Source organism: Platichthys flesus, chromosome 19 (genome assembly GCF_949316205.1).
Source record: "Platichthys flesus chromosome 19, fPlaFle2.1, whole genome shotgun sequence".
In the NCBI taxonomy this organism is placed as follows: domain Eukaryota; kingdom Metazoa; phylum Chordata; class Actinopteri; order Pleuronectiformes; family Pleuronectidae; genus Platichthys; species Platichthys flesus.
In genome coordinates this window covers 5,739,491-5,750,955 of record NC_084963.1, presented here as the reverse complement: position 1 = coordinate 5,750,955, position 11,465 = coordinate 5,739,491, and the positions used below count along the sequence as shown (strand labels likewise).

General features: G+C 42.0%; 2 protein-coding genes across 4 annotated transcripts; one reads left to right on the top strand and one right to left on the bottom strand.

The window, feature by feature from the left end:
* Positions 1-4,201: 4,201 nt before the first annotated feature.
* On the top strand, positions 4,202-8,326 carry LOC133975500 (syntaxin-1A-like). Of its 3 annotated transcripts, none has more exons than XM_062413467.1 (9): positions 4,202-4,352; positions 4,622-4,684; positions 4,830-4,929; positions 5,705-5,779; positions 6,133-6,206; positions 6,402-6,510; positions 7,156-7,229; positions 7,349-7,486; positions 7,570-8,326. In XM_062413467.1, the coding sequence occupies exons 1-9, from the start codon at positions 4,341-4,343 to the stop codon at positions 7,774-7,776; spliced, it is 852 nt and encodes a 283-aa protein (XP_062269451.1). In that variant the 5' UTR covers positions 4,202-4,340; the 3' UTR covers positions 7,777-8,326. The 3 variants fall into 3 exon arrangements, with proteins under 3 accessions (XP_062269451.1, XP_062269450.1, XP_062269452.1); XM_062413466.1 differs by having other exon boundaries at positions 4,210-4,352; positions 4,619-4,684; XM_062413468.1 differs by having other exon boundaries at positions 4,280-4,352; positions 4,625-4,684.
* A 1,057-nt stretch (positions 8,327-9,383) lies between these two features.
* Positions 9,384-11,224, bottom strand: pgam2 (phosphoglycerate mutase 2 (muscle)). The gene is made up of 3 exons (XM_062413469.1): positions 10,710-11,224; positions 10,372-10,552; positions 9,384-9,857 (listed from the first exon to the last, which is right to left on the bottom strand). Exons 1-3 carry the CDS (start codon positions 11,124-11,126, stop codon positions 9,688-9,690), a joined length of 768 nt encoding a protein of 255 aa, XP_062269453.1. The 5' UTR covers positions 11,127-11,224; the 3' UTR covers positions 9,384-9,687.
* Positions 11,225-11,465: the final 241 nt, after the last annotated feature.

The window sequence follows — 11,465 nt, the reverse complement described above, 5'->3', positions numbered from 1 at the left end:
TAGGCTCTTTCCTCTGGAGCAATAAAAATCCACGTATCAGAAAGTCAGTGCTACAGCTCCCGAAGGCTCTCGGTGGCTTAGCTTTGCCAAATTTCCGACACTATTACTGGTCCTGTAATATTTATAAACTTTTATACTGGATTAATAACACAGCAGATGACCAGTGCCCCGTGTGGGTGGATATGGAACTTGCATCTTCCAAGCTCTCTCTTCATTCCCTGGTTTGCTCCCAGCTCCCTCTAACTGCCACCAACTTTACCTCCAATCCAGTGGTAACTAACTCTGTTAGAATCTGGATTCAAATGAGGAAGAACCTAGGCCTTCATAGGGGCTCAGACCTCTCTCCAATTACTAACAATCACCTATTTCCGCCTTCTTGCACTGACTTGACCTTTCGGACGTGGTTCAACAAAGGGATAACAAAATTTAAGGACCTTTACAACCAAGGGACTTTTATGTCGTTTTTAGAGCTCTCAAGAAAATTCGACCTGCCTAATTCCCATCTATTTCGTTTTTTTCAGACAAGGCATTTTGTTCAGAATCAGAACCCCAAATTCCCCAGTCGTCCTCCAGAAACATTGATTGATTCAATACTGGCTCTTGATCCCGGACAAAAGCGACTAATTTCTAGCATTTACAGCCTTATCAACTCTTCTCTCGATAGCCCAGCATCAGGCCCCAAGTATTCTTGGGAGCAAGAGCTTGGAGTCACACTACCTGATGATTATTGGGAACAAGTATTACGGTTGGTTCATTCCTCTTCAATCTGTGCAAGGCATGGCCTCCTACAATGTAAAGTAGTGCACAAAGTTCACTACACTAACTTGCGGCTATCTCGAATTTATCCCAATATAACTGACTCCTGTAACAGGTGCAAACAATCCCCAGCAGATCATTCTCATATGTTCTGGTCCTGTCCCGGGCTTGCCACATTCTGGTCTGAAATCTTTAAAACTCTTAGCACAGCATATAACACTACCATCTCTCCTCAACCTCTCTTGGCTTTGTTTGGGGTCCCCCTACAGCCTTTTGCCTCTAGAGTTATACAGAATGTCCTTGCCTTTACCACCCTGTTGGCCAGACGCCTAATACTCTTTAAATGGAAACACCCTCAACCCCCATCTCACAGTAGGTGGGTTGAAGAAGTTTTACTGTTCATGAGTCTTGAAAAGCTAAGATTTTCCCTGAATGGTTGCTTAAATTCATTTGACAAGACTTGGAGACCTCTCTTAAGTCATATTGAGTCTTTGACATCTCTGAGTTATGGTGATGACTGAGCCTCCCCCTCCCCCCCATTTATTTTATTTTTAATTTTATTTTTTTACCCTTTAATTATTTATTTTATTTTATTTTATTTATTTATTTATGTATTTTTATATTTGGTTGTTTTTTCGTGTTTATAGGTTTGTTATGGGTGCTGGGGATGGGAAAGTGGGAGGGATAAAAAGATGGGAAAAAATGTAAGATGGAAGTATTCCCTGTTATATTGTTGTATCTTGTGAAACTACTTCCAATAAACAAAAATATAAAAAAAAAAAAAAAAAAAAAAAAGTACTCATTAAATGAGTAGTTATAATTATTGAGAAATACTTCACATTTAAAATGTATAATATATATTTGTATTAATATTGATTATGTGCAAGTTATTAAAATAAGATCATATACTATGTATGTTATTATCAACATTGATATTATCTCAGTTCTTCTGTCTCTTTGTTCCCAGACAATCACCCTCTCTTGTCTGAGCTAATTCACAGTGACGCTTCATTGTCCCAGTCCCACCAGCATTACCAGCATCTCAGGCTCCATCATCCCTGTTACTCCCGCAGAGACGTGGAGGCTGCTGGCACAGAGGCTTGGCTGCTACCTCTGTTTCTAACTCGAGTGTGGACTGGACACACTGGTAACCACAGTAATAAGCAGCTTTTTTAATGTCCGGCCAAAAACAACCGATTCTCCTGTGTCAGCCGCTGTGCACACGTTAGCCTGAGTTGTATTACACTCATTATGCCACTTCTTTGTTTTTTTTTTCCCACTGTGCCTTTTTATTCATAAAGGGTTGAATAACTGTATAAATGTTGGCCCATACAGCATCAGCATCACATTATAAAAATGATATATATATATATATATATATATATATATATATATATATATTACTACACAAAATTGCTCTGTAGTCTCTTTGCTGACTCAGACGCCACAGAGTAAACTACCTGATTCTGAGCAACATCATTTCTGAAGAACATGGCGGTAAAGTAAAATATCTCTGTTGTCTCGAAGATATAAGTTATTTATTATTAAAGTTGAATCTCCTTTAGAAAACCTGTCCTTGCAACTTATTTTAATTTCTTAGTGGCCAAAGAGAGAAGGCCCTTCTCTATTTACCGATAATAATGTTAAAGCTACCTCTAGTGGCAAAGAGAGAGAAATACATCAAATAAAAAAAAATCTATATGAAATTGAATTCATTTCACATCAAGTATATGAATCCCATACAGAGGTATTTACCCGATAGGTGGCACAGCCTCAGAGAAGGAGCATGTCTCCAAGTCTCTCCTCAAATATATAAGACAGGTAATCCAATAGACAGCAGTAAAGAATGAGCCTGAAGAGAATCACAGGGGCCAAAATATTACACCAGACTCTGTTCTGTGTTCTGATCCCCTCTTAGAAAAGGAAAAACCTTCCAGTATATACAAATGAAGGGTCGTACTTGTCATAATTTCTATAGCAATTCATGCATTGCTGCCTCCTAAATGGCAATAAAAACACTCAGGCTTTGCTCAATTTCGTTAATATGCTATTATGCATCCTGCTAAATAATCAACAAACAAACTAACTGGCCTCCATGGCGGAAGGTAATAAACAATCTTCTCTAGAAAGTTTTGAGACATTTAACTTTATCACTTTCTTTGCACTTGCTTCCTGTTTGGACCCATTTAGTGTTTTTATGATAATACACATCATAAAGAAAAGCAGAAGTGTCTGAACAGGTGTTTGACGGTGAGATTATTGCCTGTCAGTGAGTGAGCAAACATCCTGCCACACCCCAGTAACTGCGAGGATCCATCTGCCTTCAGGACAACACACACACTTTAGCAAACACATCAAATTCAAAGTAACACAAAAAACCACAAACTTTCTCTTGAAAAATGGCAGAATAACCGAAGCCTGCGCGACTCATGACCACGGGTAACACATTTCTGTGGATTTCACCGTGCACCGAGAAACAGAGACGACATTTAGCACCCACAGGCGCCCGCTGCATTATTCATGAAAAGCAACACTCCTAATGAGAGAGTGAAGGTCTTCACTGTGTGTGTCAGTCATGTGAAAAGGCCGCGCTGCAGGTCTCTGAAGGATCTGTGATTTGTTTCTCTGCAGGTTTTTGGGTCTGAGGCGCAGTTCAACAAGCACAAACTCATTTCCACTTGTGTGAAGAGACAAAGCATCAGACACAGGAACAAGTTCATTCACGTCGTGGATTCATGCGGACTGAGCCGATGCATCACATTCAAATATCCAGCTTCTCTTAGAATCTTTAAAGTTAGATCTACAGTACATGTGTGGTTCTTTGCGCTCACAATGGCAACCTGTAAGAAACTGTGTGTTTGCATCAATAATCAACTTGATAGATAGACTCAGTACCTAGGTTACATTAAAAGCCCTTGAGACTCATCACAGTCAGGATGCAGCCTAAGTTCATATCTGTGGTTCTAAAGTAGAACTTCAATTACTGAAATACTTTTTTAGAAAAAAATCTTTTTTAAAACTGCAAAGAATGAAACTGAGCCAAGAGCTTTTCCACATCATTCTGACATGAGCCAGTAAAACAAGGATGTATTAATGAGCCCATATTAATGAATCGTGGTAAAAGTATAATAATAAACATTAACTTTATTTGTAAAGCACCTTTCGTACAAGAAGTGCAGCTCAAAGTAGGATTGAAAACTTCTAAATCTAGTTAAAAGTAAAGAAGAGAGAGCATTTTAAGTTTTCTTTAAAATATTATTGATATTATTTTCATTGTCATTTATACTGTGTTCAATAATATAACATAACATTATGTTTTATTACATTTGCTATGTTATGTTATGTCGTGTTGTGTTGTGTTGTGTAGTGTTATGTTATATTAGTAGTAGTCCTCAGCGTGTAGCTACAGCTCTAACTCCCACACAGGTGTTGGGGTTGTAATGGATACGGGTCGTGTGGCTCTTCCGGGTAACGCGCCTGCGTGCCCGCGCTCTTCCTCCTACAGGTGTGTGCAGAGGACAAAGACACAGGCTGCAGGAACAGGTGGAGTCTGATCGGCTACATAGCGAAACTACAGGGAAACGATGTCCGTTAAGGTTAGTCTTACTTCTCTCTGATGATGTTATAATAATAATAATCATAATATTAATGTTAACTCACGGATATGATCAAGAAGTTTAACAACGACATGTTTTTAAAGACTTCCCCTCGGTGGCTGCAGAGGAAAATGGCTGGAACATCATCAGCGACTTATTTATGTGTTATGTTGTGTTGTTTAATTTGCTGTAGTGGGTGTTAAAGTGCAGCAACACGTACCTGCAACAGTAATGATAATAGTTATGATAATAATTTGTATCATCAGCAGCAGTGTGATGATATGACTGAATCAACAGAGAGCAAAGGCAACATGGAGGAATACTTCAAAACGGTAAACTCCCCACAGCTGGCATGGGTTTTCTTTTCTCCCTGTTATTTCCAAATTGACATATTGTAAGTGTGCAGCTACTGTTTGTATACAAGCCTGTGTTTGTGTGTGTGTTTGTGTTTGGGTGTGTTTGTGTGTGTGTGTTTAGGTGGGGGAGGTGAGAAGCCTCATTGACAAGATCTCCTGTCAAGCAGAGGAGGTGCAGAGGAGCCACGGTGTCGTCTTCTCCTCTGCAAACCAAGACCAGAGTGAGTGCAGCCGATGGTTTTTACTCTTTGTGTACAAGTTTTTAAACAGACAGAAAAGAGTGGAACTGTGATGTCAGTGTTGTGCAGAGGATTTGAGGGATCAGTCTCCACCTTCAGGGCAAACAGTGTCTGCCAAGACAAACAGAAACAAGCAGGCCTGTGGTGACACGTTACTCCTCCCGGTCTGAAGTGTAGGACTTCATACAAAACCATAATTTACACGTCAAGACATAACATGAGACAGATATCTACATGCTCTGTGTGGGAGCCGGGATATACAAACATGCTTCTAGACACTAACATGACAATATCTGTAATTTAAACCATCTACAACAAACATTATCCACCAGGGGTGATTAAAAACAATGTAAATAGTTATTACAATACAATTGTTATCAATAACTATAAGCAAAAGTTCAGTATATATCAATATATTGCTCATGCATGGTGTAGTATGGTGAGGAGGTGCAACACATCGCTGGTTTTAATCTTCCAATCTTATTTTAATCCATTTTTAAAGGTAAAATAAATAATAATGTGACTCTAATCATATTGATATCGACTGATAAGAATAATTTATTTATGATAACATTGTTGGCCAATTTACCCAGGTCTGTTATCCACACATTACTGTGAGGTCTGCCATCGTTTGAGGTCAATCAGTTACGATGATATTGAAAAAGCTGCCATTATTAAATCATTGTTAAATCCATGAATTAGATCGAAGCCACCCACTATCTATTCCTATGAAGTGAATATGTTTTGTCGTGTTTAGCGAACAAACAAAGGCTGGAGCTGCTGAACACTGAGATCAAGAAGAATGCCAACACAGTCCGAGCCAAGTTAAAGTGTGAGTTTCTTTTTTTTTCAATCCTACACTCTTGTTGATTTGTCTCGTACTGTATCTGATATATAAGATGAATAATGCAAATTAAAAAGTGTTTTCATTCATTCCAACGTGTTATTATGTGGCTGTATATAAACACTCATTTGTGACATTGACGAGGAACTACAGCAGGTTCCACTTCCTCAATTCCGGGGACTGTTTAGCTGGTAACACAAGATTTAATTTGCAAATGGACAGAGGAGGGAGGGAACTGCATCCCGTGCTGCTACGTCACCTGTATTTGTAAATGAAGAAACAATCACAGCTTTCACCAGCAACAAGTTACACTTTTATTATTTTATTTGTTTTTATTTTAGCCATGCAGAAAAACCTGCCCGTGGAGGAGAACGCCAGAAGATCGTCTGTCATCCAGCGAATAGAGAAGAACCAGGTTTGTTACGACTTTATTTCATTAAATAAATCTGATGCAGAAGGATGATTAACTCTTTTTTATACGTGAAGACATCCCTCAGAAAAACTTAGTGTGTTCCTTTACACACACAATCACTAGAGACAACAGCCTGTGCACATGATAACTAAACTGACTCATTGTATGATAATCTGCTGAATGACTCCCTCCCACCAGCACTCACATCTGACCCGGAGGTTTGCAGAGGTCATGCGCGGCTACCACAACTCCCAGATGTCCTTCAGAGAGAAATGCAAGGCACAGATTCAGAGACAGCTGGAGATCGGTGAGTTTCCAAAAAACAAGGAAACAGAACCAGAAAAAGAAACACTTGTTCTGCTGAGTGTTGTGTAAACACAATTCCTGTCTAACAACAGTATCTTAACTAGCAATAAAACTTGTGGTGGTGTGAATGTTGGTGTAGGAGTCACCTGTATGTAGGAATGGATGCAGACTGATGCACATATTACCACAGATTGCAAAAATAAGTCAGTTTCTATAGAAGTCTATTAGAAAATTAACTTGATTTGAAACACCAGCGAAATTAGATTATTTCCTCTATGTTGCCCTAGATTCTTTGTTTGCTCCATTTGCAGCATCACAGGTCGATATAAAAAAAAAAGTTTCCTATCTGTTCTGGAGGCCTTTTGTGCGGCTGTGTTGTGCGTCCTCTCTCCAGGTTTTGGTCTTACCTTCAGGTTACACACACTCACAAGTTGAAGTAGGTGTAAAGTTGATATTGGTTCAGAGATTGCCATTGGAGAACAGAAGACAGGTGTAATTCCGCCTTTCTGTGGCAGACATCAGAAATGCCTGTTCATGCTCATGTATTCAACTGTAGACTAAACCTGCACACTCCTTTTTAAAGTGATGTATTTATGTTGACTGTTAATCTAACCTGTACATTTTCCTCAACTTTTGTTTCTGTCAGTGGATCGAGTGACGACAGACGAGGAGCTGGAGGTGATGCTGCACCGGGACGGTCTCAAACTCTTCATATCTGATGTTGGTGGAATTTCCTTAAGATCTCTGCAGAATAAATGGCTTTTCACAGTTCGCGATACATACTTGAGTTTAGATTTTGTCGGAAAATAAGTGGTGCATGGTTTGTTTCCATTTTACAGATCAACTCCGACAGGCGCATTTCCAGCGAGGCTCTGAGCGAGATTGAATCTCGGCATCAGGATATCATCTGCCTTGAGTCCAGCATCAAAGACCTGCACGAGATATTTACTGACACGGCCATGCTGCTGGAAATTCAGGTAAGACGGCCGCTTCATTTGGACACGCTGATAAACACTGGCAAAATCCGACTCGCTGCAAATTCAGTTTTTTCCTCCATCAGGGGGATCTGATCAACAACATAGAGAAGAACGTGACGAGTGCTGCAGAGTACGTAGACGCATCCAAAGCAGAAACCGGTAAAGCGGTCACGTACAAGAAGAACCCATATAAGATAGCATCTCTGCCCGACTTCTTCAAATCCTTCAGGAGGCAAAGCACTGCCAGAAGTGCAGCTGATCGAAACACCTCCGACCTGGACCATGACTGAGCTCCTGGACCTGTTTGAACATCGACTGCATCAAACGTGATGATCAACATCGAAGCCTCGGAAGAAGAATCCTCTGGTTTCCTGTCTGCTGCCTCAGATGCCTCTTTGAGGAAGATGTGTTTAGTGTTATTTTTTAAAGTAACAGTTACTTTGAATTTTGAAATGCTTTAATAATCACCTGTAAACTAAAAATGCAGAGGCTGTGGTTGAACCCCAGCTTGTGACCCGTATTGTGGACGTCTGAACGGACAAATGAAGCAGAGGACGCTTTGTTTTGTACGACAGCAAAAACAATCATCATTTTATTTGTTGTTACTTGTTTGCAGAGCCAGGATTTGCTGTTTTCTTTGAACACACTAACTCACTCACAAACAGCTTGTGTTGCTCTCAGTGGCCAGGAGGTGGCATCACAACATCAGATGTGACTCAGAATCATGGTGATAAACTACTTTGCAGTCCTGCCTTTCCTCTTTTTGTATGATGTGGTGTTTTAGATGTGTGATGTGTAATGTAATTGTCTATTTGGTGATAAACTGATGCCAAACCTGAATCTCCTGCATCTTTAACTTTTCATAAACCATCATCATCCATTGGAGAACTCACATTTACCTCCACCTCAGTTGTGTCATTGGTCAACATTAGCATGCTAACATTAACTTATAGAACTATACTATTAACTCTTTAGTATCACTAACTAATAGCAGCTTTTATTAGCGTGCAAACAATAATTGCTAGTGCTAAATTTGTAGTGTTAATAACTAAAACCTAAATGTTAGAAAGCTAACAATAACTAGTAGTGCTACACTATTAACTTTTTAGTTCCATTAACTAGTAGCACTCAATTTTAGAGTGCTAAAATTATCTAATAGCACTCAACTATTAACTATTTAGTGGCATTAACTGAGCACTTTACCTAAAACCTGTGGTAAAACTCAAAATACCTTTTTTTTTGTGTGAAAACCTAGTGAAGGATTCCCAGTTTCCCACTGGTTATAAACTGGTTGGTGATGGGATGATTGGAAAGGTCAAATTCATCCTTACATATTCATCAACCCATCCTGTGACCCTGAATGACTTCTCCTAACCACAGACACGGAAACAACATGATGCAAGTGTCTCATCATGTATTGATTTGCAGGGATGTTTCCTCTGGAGCCAAACTGTGCCAGGAAAACATCCCTTGTATTGATATGTACAATAATTTATGCATTCATTATAATCCTCCAGTCACTTATGTAGGTTTTTCCTCTAATTCACGATCCACATCTGCTGGTAACACTCATGCTGGCTGCTTAAAATGAGTGTTGGTTTGTGTTTGTCATTGGGATCTGACCGGAGCAGAGCTTGGGGACAAAACTCAGTCAAGCCTTCTCCTGCATCATGGGAAAACTGCCAAGATGAACCCATTGACTCTCTCTCTCTCTCTCTCTCTCCTCCTCCTCCTCCTCCTCCTCCTCCTCCCGGATTAGATTTCACAGCACCTTTGCACTTTGCTGAAACCACTCATTTCCAAATGGGAAAGGATAGGTGTAAGACACCAGGATGATAATGTAATCTCGAGAAAGACACGATCAGAGGCATAAAGAAATCAAACAGACACAAGCCTATACGTAAAAATATGGTTTCTTTATTGGTTGTGTCAGCGCGGTGGGGCCCACAAAATAGGGCTATGCCACAATTTAAAAAGGGCTGAGTGTGAGGCCGGGCTGCCTGCGTTGATTGACAGGTCATCCCTCCGTCTGTCGATTAAACAAACAAGGCTGAGGTGCTGGAAATGGCCCGTCTCCAAAAGAACCATTAATCAATCCTGCTGTTGGAATGGACTACAAGGATGGATGAGTGGAAGAGGAAAGGTTGACGGACGAAGGGTGGAGGGAGGGACGAGTCTCTTTTTTTCTGCCTCCTCCAGGTTTACTTCTTGGCTTTGCCCTGAGCGGCCACGGCCTCCATGGCCTTCTTTACGGTCTCCTCATCGCCGAGGAAAGCCATGGGCTTCACGGGTTTCAGGTTCGCGTCCAGCTCGTACACGATCGGGATTCCCGTGGGCAGGTTGAGCTCCATGATGGCTGCATCGGACATACCTGGAAACACCAGCAGACATGCAGATCAGCAGATGAAACCAATACGGTTTCTGATAATGTAACTGATACGATATAAAAGTGTCTGGAGCCCAAAGGCTTACGGGAAGGACAACAGTCTTACGTAACAAAACTAGTCAGCAGGACGTGGTTTTTCTATCCGACACTCTTGGGGTTTGTACAACTTATCCTCGTATGGCCGCTCCTGCAAAAAGTTTAACCTTTCTACATAAAGGTCGTGACTGTAATGGGAACCAGGCTCATGACCCTCTCCCCTGTCCCAGAGCTGGAGTGCAAGAGTCCCTGCAGGCTATTTATACTCCCTGTCTCCCACAACTGTCTCCGAGTGGGTGTGTGTATGTGGGTGTGTGTTTCTACCTTGGCCTTATATGCAAATACATTTCAATCCATTGTAAAGCTGAAATCTTCCACATCTACCTCTCCCTGCACCACTTTCCCCTTCGTTGTCCTGTATTGTTATTATTATTGTTTTGTATTGTATTGCAGCAATGCTCACCCTCTAAGTGCTTGACGATTCCACGGAGGCTGTTTCCATGGGCAGCGATGATAACGTTCTTCCCAGCCTTGATTTCGGGAGCGATGACGTCGTTCCAGAAAGGCAGAGCCCGGGCGATGGTGTCCTTCAGCGACTCGCACAGGGGCAGCTCGCCGGGCTTCAAGCCCTTGTAGCGCCGGGACTGGAGCAGAATGACAGTTGTTACATAACTGTCTGCAGAGCGGATTGATTTGGAAATGTGTGTTATTCAAAATGAAAAGTACAGTATCTCTAGGGATCTGTTAATATTGTGTCTTTGTTAGTAAACCCCTCATTTCCTGAAGTTGCAGTGGTCTTACCTCACTGATGATTTTGTGGTAGGAGTGGTCCTTGTCCATGGGTGGAGGTGGAGTGTCAAACGAACGGCGCCAGATCTTCACCTGCTCCTCTCCGTGCTTTTCAGCCGTCTCAGCCTTGTTGAGGCCGGTGAGGCCTCCGTAGTGGCGTTCGTTCAGGCGCCAGGTGCGGATCACCGGCAGCCACATCTGGTCCGTGCCCTCCATGATGGTCCACAGGGTCTTGACGGCACGCTTCAGCACGGAGGTGTAGCACACATCGAACTTGAGGCCCGCGTCCTTGATGGCCTGGGCCCCGCGCTTGGCCTCCTCCATACCCTTCTCGCTGAGGTCGGCATCGAACCAGCCGCAGAAGCGGTTCTCCTGGTTCCAGACGCTCTCGCCGTGGCGCACGATAACCAAACGATGCGCAGTAGTCATGCTTACAGTGATTCTCCTGAGTTAACCCAGACACGGTGCCCTCAGCCCTTCTAAGTTGTGCACACACACACACTGGACGACATCAGCGAGGCCAAACCAGCATACCAGCCTCCTCTTATAGCAGCCTGGTTAGTGGCAGTGCACAGCGGACAGGCCTTCTTTATTTTCCACCTGTGAGCGACACTCATGCACTGACGGACATGCAGGAGCAGCCAGTAGCGGCGGAGGTCTGGTGAGCTGGTGGGACATGTGCTGGTCTCGAAGGCCAGAGGTCAGACATCAGGCCAAAATAGCAACATGACTTTTAAACTGAGGTCTGTGGAACAAACGTGTAAAGAT

Coding starts and splice junctions, on each gene's coding strand:
- LOC133975500 (XM_062413466.1), top strand. Junction 6,207..6,401: donor AGCGAATAGAGAAGAACCAG/GTTTGTTACGAC, acceptor CCCTCCCACCAG/CACTCACATCTGACCCGGAG. Junction 7,487..7,569: donor CCATGCTGCTGGAAATTCAG/GTAAGACGGCCG, acceptor TTCCTCCATCAG/GGGGATCTGATCAACAACAT.
- pgam2 (XM_062413469.1), bottom strand. CDS start 11,126: ATGACTACTGCGCATCGTTTGGTTATCGTGCGCCACGGCGAGAGCGTC. Junction 10,553..10,709: donor ACCACAAAATCATCAGTGAG/GTAAGACCACTG, acceptor ATTCTGCTCCAG/TCCCGGCGCTACAAGGGCTT. Junction 9,858..10,371: donor AATCGTCAAGCACTTAGAGG/GTGAGCATTGCT, acceptor TGGTGTTTCCAG/GTATGTCCGATGCAGCCATC.